Raw genomic sequence first — 17,299 nt, forward strand, 5'->3', positions numbered from 1 at the left:
AGATAAATACCATGTAATGGAAATAGTTGGTTATCCTTAGTTTCTCCTAACAATTTAATATTTAGAAGGCTTTATAGAGTACTATTAACCATTGAGAAAAGTCATCTTTTTTAAATTTTTTTTATTGTAAAAATACTGTACAGAGGGGTTACAGTTACATGAGTGTAATGAGTGCATTTCCTATCAAGCATTGTTACCTCCTCCTTTGTTTTTCCCCTCCCCTCTCTTCCCTCCCACCTCCACAACTACACTCCCTCGCTCCCCCCACTCTCCACCTAAATTGTAAAGTTTGTTTTTCAACATAGTGTCCTGTATATCTCATTGTTACAGTGGGTCAACCTGTATCCCTATTTAAGCATTTTGTTTGTTCTAGACTCCTTAAAGGAGTTCTTATGCAAATCACATGCGTCTTTTCTTTTTGTAAGGGGAATTAAGAAAGAGTTGTCTTATACCACATAGGCTGGCCTTGAAATTATGCAATTATAGGCACATTTTATCATACCCAGTTTAGATCACATGTTTCTTAATGCTGTTACTCACTACCTTCACTTGTACTAGGATAATCCAGGTATCTTGTAAGTTGATAATTCTTTCAATAAGAAGTATAATTCTGAATGTTAAAAATGTTACTAATTACATATAACAATATAGTTTTTTTTAGATGTTGACATGAAGGAGGCATAGGACAAAGGAACAGTTTTCATTAACTGCCAGAAATGGTGTTGTCTTAATGCCTTTATCAAGGGTAAAAAAAATAAGCATAGGAAAGAGATGATAAGTGTTTGAAGTAGTACAATGCTTGACATCTTTTTTTTCTACTTTCTGCACTATATTTTCTCTTTGTGTGCTGTATGTACTCTTAGCTAGGACATACTAATGAGAAGTTTTTAGTTTAGGAAGTGTTTGAAGTACAAATCATAGTTGTGAATGCTGTGGGCTGAATCCCCACATACACAGCTGCCAATCATATGTTGAAGTTCTATCCCCAGTACAACATTGAAGATAGAGCCATTAATGAAGTAATTAAGATTAAAATGAGGGGTCTCTAATCCAATAGGATCAATGTGTCCTTATAAGAAGATTAAACTGGGACATGGGCAGACACAGCTGGATAACCACGTGGACACACACACACACACACACACACACACACACACAAGTCAGGGACATGGGCAGACACAGTTGGATAACCACATGCCCCCCTCCCCCTCCACACACACACACACACACACACACACACACACACACACACACACACACACACACACACACACACACACACACACACACACACACACACACACACACACACACACACACACACACACACACACACACACACACACACACACACACACACACACACACACACACACACCCCAAGTCAGGGACATGGGCAGACACAGTTGGATAACCACATGCCCCCCTCCCCCTCCACACACACACACACACACACACACACACACACGTCAGGGGCCTCACCAAAACTAACCCAACACCTTGCTTCAGAGCTTTTGGGTCCAGCCTTCAATGACAATCTTAACAAATAAATACAAGTGATACATTTTAACAAACTTTTTGTGACTAGTTTCAGGATTGCATAGATTTTAAGTTAAAATAAATTGGCACCAAAAATGTACCCATTCTGTCTAACTTCACTTTTGTTGATGTTTATTTTATCCTCGGGTCTTGTATACTCTCTTGAAAGTCAAAGAGATTTTCCTGAAGATGCTTTTGCTCTTTTATTTGATAGGTTACTGTATGAAATTTACTGAAGTTCTTTGGAATGTTTAATGTTTTCCTTGGGAACTAAGATGATATTTGAAATATAGGCCATTTGAATTGCGTCACAACATTAAGCATGTTTTAGACTTCTTGTCATCACTACCACGTCCCAAATCTTTAGCAGCTAGTAAAAAACAGAAGAAGAAAAAAACTATCATTAGGAACCATTTTAAATCATCATGTTCTTATTTTAATACTTTCATGATAGTTGGTGTCAACTCTATAGCCTAATTAGTAGTGTTAACCTATAAGAAGTACTAAGACAAAATTTTATCCACAGTAGGTTTACTTAAAAATAGAATCTGATAAATAATTTGCTGATTAATATTTCAGTTTCTCAGTGATGCTACACATTTGAGAATGTTAGTTAAACGAACAAGATTTGATGTCAGGAGATGCAAAATAGTTGAGAAGAAGTTCAAATTCAGAAGTAAATTTTTATACATATGAAATACAAAAGACCTAAATCCAAAACACTAAATAATAAAATATCAAGGGCCAGTTGAAGGATCTGATTCTCTCTTTAACATGAATTGGGACAAATGGGAAATATGGAAGGACTAAAAATAGCCTTGCTTCTCACATGCTCAGTGAGAATCACTTCTGTCTTTGAAGTGTACTCAGGCCTTAGTAGTGGACTAAAATGCAGCCAAGCCTCAGGCTGTGTACTCTGGCTGTTGCCTGTGCTACTGGCCATATCTGCTGCTAGGGCCTCCTGGCTCTCTTGGGTCTGGTTTTACACTTACTTTTAAATTCTTGTTACAGTGAGCTTATTTTCATTTTAACAATTTTTTTTGCATATTCCTATTTTCCCCTCCTCGTTCTCCAGTCTTGCTCCTCTGTGTGTGAGCCAGAGCTTATGTTTTGACACTGGCATGGGTGTCCTTCAGAGCTTCCCCCAGGCTTTCTCTAAGGCCTTATAAGGGCTGTCCAACATATGGCCTTGATTAGAACAGACCCAGTCAATAAGTAAGTGGATGTGTAGAGCAGTGAAAAAGTCCTGTTTTTATTCTGCTGAAAGATATCTCTAACTTCATTAAGGAAGATACTATTACTTTCTGAATTGATTAAAATGCCACCAAACACAATAGAACCATCAAAATGAAATGAATCTTTTTTTTCAAGGCCTTTCTACACAGAGATGTCTTTGTCTATAAGAATTCCTTAGAAAACCCTTACAGTGCTGAACTTTAAAGATAAAAGCTGTTGGATATCTATAAAACCTTATTAATTTATGTACCTATATCTATCTATCTATCTATCTATTTCAGAGTTTTAAAAATGCTGCCTAGAATTTTACAGTTATGTGTAGTATCAGCCCAAAGCTGTATTATTACCTGTGGTCTTACAGTTTCTATGGCTTTCATATTATTCCTAAAACCCAGTATTCTGCAGAGATGCCTTAGATGCCCCTCCTAGAAGGATAAAGATGACTAACTCCTCTGCCTCAGTGGGACTGTATTTGGAATTATACATAAGATCGTTGCTGAGAGAAACACAACCCAGAAAACCCACCAAATGGTTTGTAAAGTTGGCTTCCTGTTATGCTTTCCTCAAGTGACCTATACAGCTCAGCCTGACTTCCTGGTACTTTACAGGTAGCTAAAGCAGATTGTATCTAACCTTTCCCAACCATGTTTCCTTCTTCTTCCTTTTTCCCCTCCTCTTCAAGTACCTTCACCTTTGCCTCATACTCATCAGCTAGAGATTTCCATTCCACTCTGTTACTCTGAAGGCCACTCAGCATAGGTGTGATTTCTTCATGAAACCTCGAGAACTCCTAGAGAGAATTTTTGGTCAGAAGAGACTTAAAGTATACTGTTATTTTCAGTGTTTTTCATATGCTGAGAAGGAGCTCTAAGGTGGTATGCAGGGCTCAGAGCCACTGGGGTGAGCCTGACTGAGTGTATTGAGAGCCTGGGAGAGACAGATGTTCTCCCTGTTGCCTGCCTAAGCAGATCTGTCCAAGGCTTACATTTAAGTTCCACCCTGAATGAGATTAGAGTCAAAGCTCAAAGTACTGTGGAGAAATAATGTCAGCCCTGATGGCTTTCTCCATGGTGACTTTCTCACCCTGGTAAAGTCATTCTTTTTTGTTGGTGTTGTTTTGAGACAGGGTCTCTCAAAGTAACTTAGGCCAGCCTAAGGCTCTCAGTTCTCTTCCTACCTTAGCCACCCAAGTGCTTGGATTATAGGTATGCCCCATTATATCTGGCACCCTCTGGCTACAATGTGAAAGAAAATTCTCATTTTAACTAAATTATATAGTTCATTTAGTTTACTTCCTTACCTTGTATACAAAAGTGCAAACAAAATCAATAAATCCAACTTGAAGTTTGGGTAGTTCATCCTTTTTGTTTCTGTCCATCATAGGCTAGAAAGAGAAATAAGTCCCTTTAATATGCCTTCCCAAGATTTAGTGCACAAAGTGGATGCATCCTGAATAGTTAAATAAGCAATGTGGTCTTTACAATAGGTTGTTGCTGCAGCACTGTTCTCTCCAGATCGCCTTGTTCCCAAAATTCATTTGCAACCAGAAGTGCTACCTGTGGGGGAGAAAAGCCAAGTTTACCACATCCACTCATTAACAGGAAGTGACATGTAAAGCTAGAATGTCTAGCCAGTGCTAGACATTCAAACCATATGCTCTGAAAACACAAGAAGATACCATTTACAGATTAAGTTGCAATGGGAAAGGAAAACTTTTTCTTCCTACTCAGAGATTGAAGTTTAGGAGCATCTGTCCACTATTGGTACTGTCACCACTTCTCATTCTCCCACTCTAGAAGCTGGCAGAGGCAGATTGTATGTTCAAGGCCCAGCCTGAGTGACGTAGTTCAAGGCCAGTCTGGGCTATCCAACAAGACCCTGTCTCAAAAAACAAAAACAGCCTATTGTTCTTCAGGCTCCTGTGTTCCCAACCCTCCTTTGCTCTGCATGACTGAGCACACAGCACATACCCATGTATGCTCATAGGCATACAAACCCAGATTAGTACATAGTTTGGCTTGATTACAGTATGTGGATGTTCAAGGACAATTTACATTGTTTAGTTTTTAAAAAATCAGCTGAGTATTGGTAACTTGCATATAATCCTAGTTACTTAGGAGGCAGAGACCAAGAAAACTGCAGTTCAGAGCTAAACTGGGTAAAAGCGGTGATATGTACCTGTCATTTCAGCTATAACAGAAAGGGTAAAAAGAAGGATCATGGTCCAGGTTGGTCTGGGCAAAAATGGAGACCCTATTTAAAAAGTGACCAGGGTGAAAAGAGGCTGGGCATAGCTCAGATTGCATTGTACCGTGAAGCTTCACCTTGGTTCTCCGGGCCAGTGGTGCTTATTCCTGGAACAGTAGGCTTCCTCTGAAGTCCACCAGGGCCCAAGACAGGGACCAAGAGAGATTATAGCTGAAGTAGCTTTTCTTGATTCTTTTCTTTTCTTTCTTTCTTTCTTTTTCTTTTTCATTTTTACTTCATCTTGTTATTAAGGTTTGAAGTCAGGGTGTCATGCTTAATAGATAAGAGCTCTACTACATGAGCCAGGTCTGTAACCCTTTTGCTTTAGGTTATTCTTCAGATCGTCTCACTTGTGATGCTCCTACACATGCTTTCTTATAGCTGAGATTAATAGATGTGTACCATTACATTTGACTTCATTTGTTGAGAAAAAGGTATCTTAACATAGGCTTTTTGATTTAACTTTTTTGCTAACTTTTTTTTGTCTGGGCTGACCGTCATCAAACTGATTTTCCTGGTCTCTACCTCCCAAGTATTTGGGATTGTGTTTTCCTCATTTTTATTTTTACTTTTTTTTCCTAGGGCTGAGGACCGAACCCAGGGCCTTGCATGCGCCGGGCGGGCGCCCTTCCACTGGGCTAGACCCCCAGCCCCTCCTCATTTTTATAAAGTTATTTAAATAAGGATAAATTAAGCATAAATTTATTTTTTGGTTTTCAAGTTGTTTGTTTTTATGTTGTTTTCAAGACTAGGGTTTGACTTTGAGTCTTCCACTCACTAGGCAAGTACTGTTCCACTTGAGCCACACTGCTAGACCTTTTGTCTTGCTTTTAAGCCTAGACTGACGTGGACCGTAATCTTCCTACTTAGATTTCCTGCTTACGTGAGATGACAAGTGCATATGGCCACACCCTGCTTTTCCTTTTGAGAGGAGGTCTCAGGAGCTTTTTGACTGGCCTAGCCTCAAATATTCTAGGTCTCAGCCTTCTGTCTGAATAGCTAGGATTACAGGTGTGAGCTACCATGCCCGGATTTTTTTTTTTTTTTAAATCATTGGAGACCTTCTCACCCTGCCCCAACTTTTTGACTGCTGGGAGTACAGGAGTGTACCACCATGCCCAGTGATTTATGTAAAACTTTTTTTACAGCCTGTTCAACAATAAGGAATTCTTTCAACAGAACATTCTTTCATGCCAAGATTTCTGTATTTGCCATATTATGGGGTCTGATCAAGTGATTGATGCTCTTCTGATATCTGTAATCTGTCAGAATAGGATTCTGAACTTGCCAGAGATCTCTGTGTGGACTTTCACGTGAGATATGGGCAGGACCCAAGAGTGTGTTAGGAAGGAGAAGGAGCCTGCACTTGCCTGGCTCTGCACCTCCCAGGGCTTGGTTATGGCAGAGAGGTCACACGCCGTCATCATCATTGCCCTGGGAAGGCAAGAAAATGTGTTAAAAAAAGAGACAGCAAAATCATGTTTTTGTCCAAAGAGAAATCAGACTCCAATTACTCACATGATGATCTCCTTTTTAGTTGGATCAGTGCTTACATATCGGATGGCATCTTCTTCAGTTTTCATTTGCTCACAGGCGTCAACAATTTTTTGAAACATGGTTCTCTTTCTAGAAAGATACAGCCACATGATAGTTTTGCCATATAAAAACAGGAAAAAGGTGTCTTAATATGTGTTTTTTGTAGTTTGCACTGAGACATCCACAGAGTAGGGTGTAAGCTGAGGAGGGGAAGACACAGACGGGCTGTGCAGCATAAGAGGGGTAAGCACGAAGCACTAAAAGGAAAGACAGGTAAGTTTAATTCTAAAATAACTATGTTACGTTGCTGGACACCAGTGACTTATGCCTGAAATCCTAGCTGTTCAGGAGGCTGGGAGCCAAAGGATTATGGTTCCAAGCCAGCCCAAGCAGAAAAGTTGGTGAGACTCCAACTCCAGCAGAAATAACCAATAAAGTGCCAGGCTGGTGGCAGCCCGCAAGTGGTAGAGCACCAGCTGAGCAAGTGTAAAGTCCAGAGATCATACTCCAATACCAACAAAAACAACATAAATGAAAAGGGAGACCACAGCAGCGATAAAGGCCACAGACTGTGATAACATGTCATCCTGTCACATCACATGCAACGAAAAAACATTAGAACCCAAAGTATGTGGAGGCTTGATTTCCCAGCATCTCACAGTCAGTAATTCAGCAAAATAAATTATAAATGTGCCAGATCTGGAGTACTCCCTCTGGGGGATCCACAGGTCCCACCTGTCTACTGCTAGTGAGAATGTGACACATTGACTATAGGCAATCCTGTTGTATTTCATTTCTGGGTACGTGCATTAGAGGACCCCACCCCCACCCCGTGCATGCACAGGACGTATAAGGTAGTATTGTAGGCAGTGATGAAAATTGGAAAGCAATCTAAGATAATTGTTCCACCAAATACACTATACCACTGAAACACAGGAATTGACTCCATTTACTACTAAGTAAACAGTGTTATTGTGTGAAAAAAGCAAGTTACAGGGAGACAGTGTGATACCTATGAAAAAAATGTCACCCCAGCAATGCCATGGAAATACATGAATGGAAAGATAAATGTACTTCAGCAGCAGATGGTGACATCCTCAGCAGAAGGGGAAGAATGTCATGCTTCAGTTGCTTTGTTTTCCTCCTTCCAGGCTGAGATCTGAAGCAAATGTGGCAAAATTTAACATTGGCTGAATCTGAGTTATATAGATAATTCATTTGTGTTGCTATCTGGGTGATTTAATAGTTCAAATATTAGGCCAGGTACAGTGGCTCATGCCTGTAATGCCAGCTACTGAGAAGGTGGAGTTCAGGAAGGTCATGGCTCAAGCCCAGACATGGAAAAAAATGAATTCCCATCTTAAACAATAAACTGGGCATGGTGATACACTTATGTAATCTCAGCAGTGCAAGAGGCATAGGTAGGAGGATGCTGGTCTAAGGCCAATCAAGGCAAAAATGTGAGACGTTATCTGAAAAATAAAGCACAAATGGGTTAGGGACATGTCTCAGGTGGTCAGAGTGCCTGCCTGGCAAGCACAAAGCTCTGAGTTCAAAGCCAAAATTTTTTTTAAATAGTTAATTTTTTAATTAAGAAGGATCATGAAGAAAAATTTGATAATGTTCCAGTTGCCAAATATTGAGATTCTATAATTAGCTTATATACTCAGTGTTCATCAAACAACTTAGTATTTCACTGACAAGGAAATGTGCAGATACTCGAGTATCTGGTCTCCCTGGCAACATTATTATAAATAGGTTGGCTCAAAGCCTCTCACAGGATCAGATTCATGAGCTTGAAACACCAAAAGCCAGATTCTGGGCCATAGTAAATTCACCAGAAAAAAAGAGCTGTGCGTGGATTCTCATCACTGCTCTGTCCATCCCTGCGCTTCAAGTGGAGCTTCTTGAAACGAGGGACTTCCAGCTGCCCCGTCTAATAAACTCACTGGCAGGCATCTCTCATGAAAATCAATTGGTGTTCCTAAAAGAGAACAGATGGCTGTGGGCAAGCCTTAGCCGGCAGTAGAAGCACCCGGATGCCAGGGCACCTGTCTGTGGGTCAACCACATACTTACTTGAAATATAAAGCCAGGTCCGTTGCTATTATTGCAACCTCAAACAAATGAATGACTGTTTCAAACTGCCGCTTATTTAGGTTCTGGAAGATGTTTAAACTCTGTAAGATGAAAATCACAATAAACTAGTAAGCATTCATTTGTCTTTGGTTCAACAAAGCACCAGTTTATGCTTTTTTTTTGGGGGGGGGGGTCCGGTCATGGGGCCTGAACTCTGGGCCTGGGTGCTGTTCCTCAGCTCTTCAGCTCAAGGCTAGCACTCTACCACTTGAGCCACAGCGCCACTTCCGATTTTTTTCTTTTTGCTTATGTGGTGCTGAGGAATCGAACCCAAGGCCTCAGGCATGCAAGGCAAGCGCTCTCCCACTGAGCCACCTTCCCAGCCCCCAGTTTATGCTTACAAGAAGAAAACCTAGGTCTTTCAGTACTTTATTTTCAGTTTTTATCTCCTGGCTTGAGTAAACCCTTCTGTATTTTGAATAAATTCTAAAAATTGGTACTGTTACAAACATTCAGGCAATCTGGGTAGAATAAATAAAATATTATCTTTCAGGACCACTTAGAAAAAACAACAATAGATTCAAAATTTGCTTGTATTAGTTAGGATATGATAATGAAGACCTGGAAGTCCATTGTGCTACATGTCATGTTATCTAGCAGGTATTTGAGAGATCCCAAAAACCATTCATCTTTCAGAAACCACAAATTCCACCAGTACTCATGCATATGTCAGGGGAAAAATAATAAAATACCCCATGTTATCTTTAAAAATGTTTTCTTGTAATAATATTTTACCAAGACTTGACTTTTCTTAAAAGAGTTTCTCCATAATCTCTTCACATAGAAATTAGCTTCATTTCTAAGCGTTCTAGAAAAAACAGAGTATGAAACTTATTTAAAGCCCTGATATCCCAAATAGTATTGTAGGCATCTATGGAAATATCACAATAAACCTTGTAACAATTAGTGAACACTAATGAAAAGGAAGAGTTTCTGATTTATTTCTAGGCAGAACTTGAGTTTGAACTCAGGGCTTTATGCTTGCTAAGTGGATACTGTACCACTTGAGCCATGCCTCCAGCCCTGTTTTCTTTTTAAATTGTTAATGTAGATTTATATAAAGGATCTTGATTCTTACTTTTGTATTAGTGCTAGAAAACTCTTGACCAGACTCATGGCCAACATGTAGTTAATGTTTGTACCTCATTATACATATTTTAGCTATGTATGACCTTTACCAAAATCTATCCTATTTTTCTTACTTCTTTTTTAGCCTTTATTATCATTTTCTTGAGTATTACATTATTGGAAGCTTGACTAAATCCTTTTTTTAAAAAAACATTGGATTAAAAATAGACATATGAATAAAGTTGAGGTCTTTCTGGATTGTTTGTTTAAAGTAAGGAAAACAGATCCAGTGTTGTTGAATTAGAACCAAAGGTCTCAGATGTACACAGCACACACGTGGAAGAAGAAAGACTGCCCTCCACGACCCTGTGTGGCACCACAGGGCAGAACAGCAGCTGAGGAGGAGCTGCCAGAGCATGGCCAGCCCTGATGATGGTCATTGGCACTCTATTCTGAGAAGGAGAGGAGACAGATTGCAATGACCAATCCCCAGGCATGAGCCAGCCCTGGTTCCTACCCCTCCCCCACACTGAGCAATGGCAGTGGCATTATAAAAATTACATATCCTCACTACAGAAATTCAAACAATAGGGAAAACATCAAAGACAAATAGAAAGTAGGAAAAACAACTGTCCAAATTCTACCTCATAGAAGTAGGTATTTCATTAATGTGGTGAACCTCATTTGTAGTTACCTTTGGTGAGAAGCTATTTTTGAAGAACGACATTGCATGACAAGCTACTTTCCAAACTCACACTTAAGTGTTTAACCAACTTAAGTAAAATTTTTATGCATGCATTTAATTTCTTAAAAGATACCACTTCCCCTCTACAGTGTTCTAGAACATGGTAAAAGGCAGGCAACACCAGAAAAAAGCAAGGGAACTGCTCCCAGCCCAGCTGTAGCCAGGCTGGCCTCTACCTGCTCAGCTGGTTTCTTGGGCTCACAGTCTATTTTTATTTTTCTGTTAAAATGGAAATAAAAATAGGAATTCCCTGTTGTACAGCAAAGCAGATAGAAATGGCTTGAATTTACTGTGATTGGGGCACTCGGGTAGGTCTCAGCCAAAGAAGTTCTGGCAGTTCTGATCTCCAGCATGGCTCCTATGACAACCACATGAGCACTTTGCCAGCATGTCCTTGCCTCTAGATTTTTTTATTATTTATTTATTTTTGCTGTTCCTGGGACTTGAACTCTGGGCCTAGGCACTATCTGTGAGCTCTTGTGCTCAAGGTTAGTACTCTACTACTTGAGCCACAGCTCCACTTCTGGCTTTTTTTTTTTTGTAGTTGAGTGGAAAGAAGAGTTTCATGTGGACTTTGCTGCCCAGGTTGGCTTCAAACCACAATCCTCAGATGTCAGCCTCCTGAGGATTGCAGGCATGAACTACTGGTGTCCAGTAGGAACTTAATTTCTTGTGGGACAGGCTGATAGGAGTGGTATGAAAAGCATAAATAAAATGGTTGGGCACTTTGTAAGTCGATGGCTCTGGATACTAATAGGATTCTCTTCTTTTAGCTGAGCAATTTATGTTCTCCTTTCTGTACTCTTTTGTTAAAATGTATACTCTGGGATGAGATGTAGTCCAGCAGTTGAGCACTTCACTAATGTGTGCAAAGTCCTAGGTTTGATCCTCAGCACACCAGAAAAAGCAAGTAATAAGAAACAACATAAAAGTGACAAATGCAGTCCTACAAATTTAATTAACAAAATTTCTACCTATTCATTCAGTAGAAGGTTGGTTTCTGTCCAGCTTAGAATACAGATCATTCTTTTCCTCAATGCAACAAATCCAATTCTTTAGCCATAGAAGTCATATAACCTTATAATATGAAAAGCAAGTGTCTGCGTGATTCCCACAAATGTCATAATTGCTGGAGAAATCCAAGGATTTCTCTTACAAAAAAATCAAAGTGAGTGTTAATATTTCCTTCCTTTACAGAATATTAAACGAAAGAACTACATTATTACAACATATAGAAAGCACACGTGATATCTGAAAGTGTTGTGTTTTTGTGCTTAATATGACTGCCCACAAACAGGCTGCATGAGCCTTGCCTAGCAACTCTATTGACAAAGCTTTAAATGTCTGCAATTAACAGGCTGAATAGTACTATAGACAGGTCCTTGAAAAGATGGTATGGATTACTGAGTGGCAATATTGCTTTTTAGAAAGAATAGTAAGTCTTTACATAGCCATCAAAGCTAGTTTAGACTGCAAAGTAAATAAGATAAAAAATTAAGATGGAAAACTACTTCTGTTATGAATTGTCAAGGCCCAGGAGAAAAATCAGATGAGAACTTAGGAACCCTGCCCTGTTAAGCATTAGTAATTAAAGGTGAAATTAAGTGATGAATTACATTTGACCTCTCACCTCATTGAGGAGTGTACAGAAAAGTCTTACTCAGAAAGCAAAGATTGTCTCTCAAGCAAAAACGAAGAGCCATGATAAGTTAGGTAATTATAATTTACTCTTCCCTTCCTGAATTACTTTCCATCTCTACTCTTTTAATTGTTGTAGAACAGGTCTGATCTACTCCATGAATCTTGTGACAAGGAGAGATTTTGCCTGCACAGCTGAAATAACAGAGGTCTAACTCAAAATGCAAATTCTCCAGCCCCTACTCCAGGAAGTCTGGTTACTAAATGGGAAATGGGGAGTTGGCTTTGTGCCTTTAAGATCCTGCCCACCTCCTGCCCTGAAAAATGGGTGGCTCTGGGATAGTTGATTGGTTCAGGCATCATTTCTGAGATCTATCATCTACAATCACAAAGGTACAAGGGTTGGAATAGAGTTTATTCCCTCCAAAATTCATGTTGAATGGAGTTAGGAAACCAAAGGGCTAGGAACAATAGTTCAGAGGTTGACTTAAAACAAGCACATCCTGGCCAACTGTTGCCAACAGCACAACTCATGATATTTTGTCTTGTTTTGGATGACCCATAGCCCCTGCCATCTGAAAAACGAAAATTCCTGGTCTGAGTGTCTCAGGCCCCAAACTCCCCTGCCTGATATGGAAAGAGTTAAGGACATATAACCAACTAACCATATAACCTAACTGCCATACCAGTCCTGGCCTGACCATCTGCAGCAAAAACTCCCTCCTGAGCAGTGTGGGAAGAGATGACACACGTCCCAGTTTCTATGAAAAATCCTTCCTTTTTCCCAGGGACAACCACCTCCGTGTGAAGCCCAATAAAAGTTCAAAATCTTAAACCTCTTGGACCAACCACTTATTCAAGCTTGGCCATTCTCCAGTCTCGAGCATACTTACACATTAATAAGAGGGCTTCTGCAAAATCTCCTATGTCTCCATCCTTGAATTCTTTCCTTCATGAGACCAAGAACTGTCTGTCCCCAGATCTAGTGACAATAGGGCCATTAAAAAGGGATAAAGTCCTTAAATGGGATTAATGCCTCTCTCTTGGGAGTGGGTTTGTCACAGAGCAGGTTGTTACTTGCCCCTTCCATCATGAGACCTTCACCAGAAGCCAAAGACATGTGGCTACCTGATCTTCCTAGCCTCCAGAACCATAAACCAAACAAATCACTATGTTACTTTTGGCTCAGGTAATTTTTTATAGTCACAGAAAATCAACAACAGTACAAGGGTGGTGCCTCACCAGGAGCATTGCAGATTGTGAAACGCTACAGCAAGTTTAGAATGGACAATGTATCAGGAGCTATATCATCACAGCACACTAAAAACCACACGAGCCATTTCTTCTTTTCTGCCCAATCACTCTGCTTTACAATATATCCTCCCTTGACATGTGTGGAGCAGCTTGGCTATTCCATTATTGGGAAAAGTTTCATTTTATATCTAGATTTGAATATAGTTCTGTATACTCTATCCTCAAACATTTAATAAAACTTTATTACTGATGGCAAGAAAAATCCTACTCCCCAGAGTGTATTTTTCCAAATGAACTCGCAATTCTAAGCAAATTCTCTGCCTGTTAAAACTAATGTTTCTCTCAATAATGACTCATTTGCATTGTTTTTGGTGTGGAACTTTCTTAACAAAGTTTCATTAGATTACATCCATAACTTTTCTATGTGCCTATATATCCATTCAATGAAATTGATAAAGGGAAGAATAACAGCTTGTGGAAAGCAGCCCACAGGAAGTGCCATTCATAATTCAAGGGGCTCAAAGCCACTTACAGTCTAGGCTGTCCCTGACTCCCTTCCCTCCTGCTCCCATGAGTATGGTCCCTTTCTAATTCCAGAACACAACGCAGTGCCTTTCTGGCGACAGCTGTCTGGCTCTGTCTTCCACTTTGACCCACATAAGGCCTGACTTTCTGCAGGCTCAGCTGTGTGGCCAAGGAATGATTAGAAAAACCAGTGCCTAGTAACCTTCTTCCCCACTTCCCATATATTTAAACACATTCAGGGTGCACGGAGACCTTTTACACCCAAAGTATGCTTTTCAATTCTTTCCCCATGGGTACACTGATGCTGTAACTTTCCATGACCCTTTTCTCCTCTGCCTCAGCCACTTCTGGCTCAGTAATTCAAAAACTACCATATAGAAGCTTCCATCAATCAACATAGTTACAAGAATGTGTTGTCAATGCCACAACTCAGGACTACTTTTTGTTGTTGTCAGCGATGGGGCTTGAACTCTGGGCCTGGGCACTGTTCCTGAGCTCTTCAGCTCAAGGCTAGTGCTCTACCACTTGAGTCACAGCGCCACTTCCAATTTTCTGGTGGTTAATTAGAGATAAGGCATGGTTCAAATCTCCAATAAACCACTAGAAAACTGGAAGTGGAACTGTGGCTCAAGCAGTAGAGCACTCACCTTGGACTGAAGAGTGCAGGGACAGTGCCCAAGCCCAGAGTTCAAGCCCCACGACTGACCAAAAAAAAGAGTCTACTGGACTTTGCTGCCTGGGGCTGGCTTTGAACCTCGTTCCTTAGATCTCTACCTCCTGAGTAGCTAGGATTACAGGTGTGAGCCACTGGTGCCCACCTTAGAACCACTCTTTGCAAGTATTTTCTGGGAGTCAGTGTTTTGATTCCATACCCGTAGGCTGCCCTGGAGGAAGGCTGCCATACCTCATCCTGTAAGAGGGTCTTACTGTACTCCAAGTGGTGTCTCTCCAGAATGGACGTCCCATGGAGCTTGGCTAGTGGAGATATGGACCTAGGAGGGAACGAATATACCATAACTTCACCAGCAACACACTGCAGGTAAGTCGTACAATTCAAAATCCAACTGTTGCAGGATTCTTTTTACATCTTCCTTTCCCACACAATGTGTCTGAAGTGGTCAAAAAAAATTGGAAAAGGTTTTATTTTTTTGTTTCTTTTTTTACATTTAAAGATGAGAATATATTGTTTTGAATTCACCAAATTCCAATTTGTTAATGAATTGCTTAAACTAGAAAATTTGGTCATGTTGTAATCTGTATCTAAAACTTTAAGTTAGCTGGGCACCAGTGGCTCAAGACAGCCTAGCTACTAAGGAGGCTGAGATCTGAGGATTATGATTCAAAGCCAGCTCAGATAGGAAAGTCTGTGAGACTCTTATCTCCAATTAACCACCAGAAAGCCAGAAGTAGAGCTGTGGCTCAAAGTGGTAGAGCACTAGCCTTGAGCGAAAAGGCTCAGGGATAGGGCCCAGGCCTGGGTTCAAGCCCCATAACTTATAAAAATTAAAATTAAAAAATAAAATTTTAAGTTTGGGGGGGCTTAAGATGTTGGTACTAGGACATACATGGCATGTAGTAAACTTGTGCAAGTCCATATGGCTATCTGTCTATAAAGTGTTAGAAATTTCCAGAAACCAGGATGACTTTCCCAAGAAAGTGACATAAATTTAAACTTAAGGTTCACATTTTTGTGAAGTGCCAGACCACAGTTATCCATGAGTGAGGACTTCAGGTATTCTGTCCTGGGGGCGAGGTGGGAGTACACCAAAGGTAGAAGGAAGAACAGGTGGACAGATCTGTAGTTTATGGGAAGATTTTGTCATGCAAATATGGGATAAATAATTTTCAGGAAGGCAGATGGCAGAAATATGGTAGCAGCCTTACAGAAATTTTATTTTGCTTCATAGAAAACAGAATTTTAGGGAGAAGAAGTATACCTGCCAGGTTATAGATGAGTAAACCAAATACTCATGCTAGGAAACAATTAGATGATGCCTGATTCATATTAGAAGTTACCACAATTCTGACAATCATTTCAATATCTATTCTATGTCAGCATGGGAGATTTTAAAAAATTAATGACATTCAATTCTAGTTAGAAGGGAGTGAAATTCTTTTAGATTTATAAACACCAAATTGTTTCAGCAATTCTGTTTGAAATCACAATTTCCACCATGTAATTTTACTTAATTTTTTTTTTCTGAACCCATCTTCTGTTTCTATGTGATTCTTAAAATGTGGGTCTTAGAGCTTGATCAGTAATCCAGACAGTGGGCAAAGAAATTCTCTGACTCAGGATGTTAGTGGAGCTGCTGGAAGGATGCTGAGCCCCACTAAGGCTAAAGAAAACAGGCCTGTCCCCATCTCCAGTTAGGAAGATGGAAAAACTTGCTGCATGTATGATGTCATTTAATATTCATATGTTTCTGTTTTTCTGTTTGCAGAAAAAAGATAGCTTTAGAACACCAACAGAGCACCAAGCATAGTGGCACATGTCTATAATCTCAGCACTCCAGAGCCTGAGGCAGAAGAATCAAGAGTTTGAGGCTAGCCTGGGCTGCATAGTACAGTAAAAGTGAACAAAGAAGGAGAGGAGGGAGAGGAGGAAGAAGAAGAGAGGGAGGAAGAACACAGGGGTCTGGGATTCGGCTCTGTCCTCTCTGAAACCCTGTATGGAGATGACACATCCAGTCCTGCTACTTCCTACTTTAACTTCATGCTAATGACACTAGTTTAAACCAGTTTTACTTCATCTTTCCTCCTCGGAGTAATAGCACATGATAACACCTCCAAATAAGCCAGGTATGGTGGTTCACATCTTAATCCCAGCTACACAAGAGGCATAGGTAGGAGAAGCGCAATCTGAGGCTGGCCCTAGAGAAAAAACTTGAAACTATATCTAAACAATTAACTGAGCCGCCGATGGCTCACGCCTGTAAGCCTAGCTACTCAGGAGTCAGATCTGAGGATCGTGGTTCAGAGCCAGTCCGGGCAGGAAAGACTGTGAGACTCTTATCTCCAATAAACCATTCCGAAAACCAGAAGTGGCTCAAGTGGTAGAGTGCTAGCCTTGAGCTGAAGAGCTGAGGGACAGTGTTCAGGCCCAGAGTTCAAGCCCTACGACCAACAAAACAAAACATACAACAAAATAATAACTGAAGCAAAAGAGGGCCAGAGATGTGGTTCAAATGGTAGAGCACCTGCCTTAGTATGAGTTCCCAAGTTCCCCCAATACCTACCTACACTGACCCACACAAACATAGAGGAAGTGTTTTCTAACCTGAGCTGTGGCACATTCCACAGGTATATACAAGTATAAGCCTATGCTTGTTTCTTTTAAAGAGTCACAAAGGAGGCATATGCAAATAAGGAG

General features: G+C 40.4%; 1 protein-coding gene across 2 annotated transcripts in view; it reads right to left on the minus strand.

Moving 5' to 3' along the window:
- Positions 1-1,371: 1,371 nt before the first annotated feature.
- The window catches only part of Pde6c (phosphodiesterase 6C), a 36,592-nt gene continuing 20,664 nt past the window's right edge, over positions 1,372-17,299 (minus strand). The window contains exons 15-22 of one of the 2 annotated variants that reach the window (XM_042689683.1): positions 14,831-14,918; positions 8,637-8,737; positions 6,541-6,648; positions 6,393-6,456; positions 4,257-4,331; positions 4,076-4,159; positions 3,409-3,565; positions 1,372-1,909 (exon numbers count right to left, since the gene is read on the minus strand). In XM_042689683.1, coding sequence (XP_042545617.1) covers positions 1,848-1,909; positions 3,409-3,565; positions 4,076-4,159; positions 4,257-4,331; positions 6,393-6,456; positions 6,541-6,648; positions 8,637-8,737; positions 14,831-14,918 — 739 coding nt within the window. In that variant the 3' untranslated portion in view covers positions 1,372-1,847. The remainder of the gene's footprint in view (positions 1,910-3,408; positions 3,566-4,075; positions 4,160-4,256; positions 4,332-6,392; positions 6,457-6,540; positions 6,649-8,636; positions 8,738-14,830; positions 14,919-17,299) is intronic. The other variant, XM_042689684.1, reaches the window with a different exon arrangement.

Source organism: Dipodomys spectabilis, unplaced genomic scaffold (genome assembly GCF_019054845.1).
Source record: "Dipodomys spectabilis isolate Male_0828 unplaced genomic scaffold, ASM1905484v1 ptg000125l, whole genome shotgun sequence".
Classification (NCBI taxonomy): Eukaryota; Metazoa; Chordata; class Mammalia; order Rodentia; family Heteromyidae; genus Dipodomys; species Dipodomys spectabilis.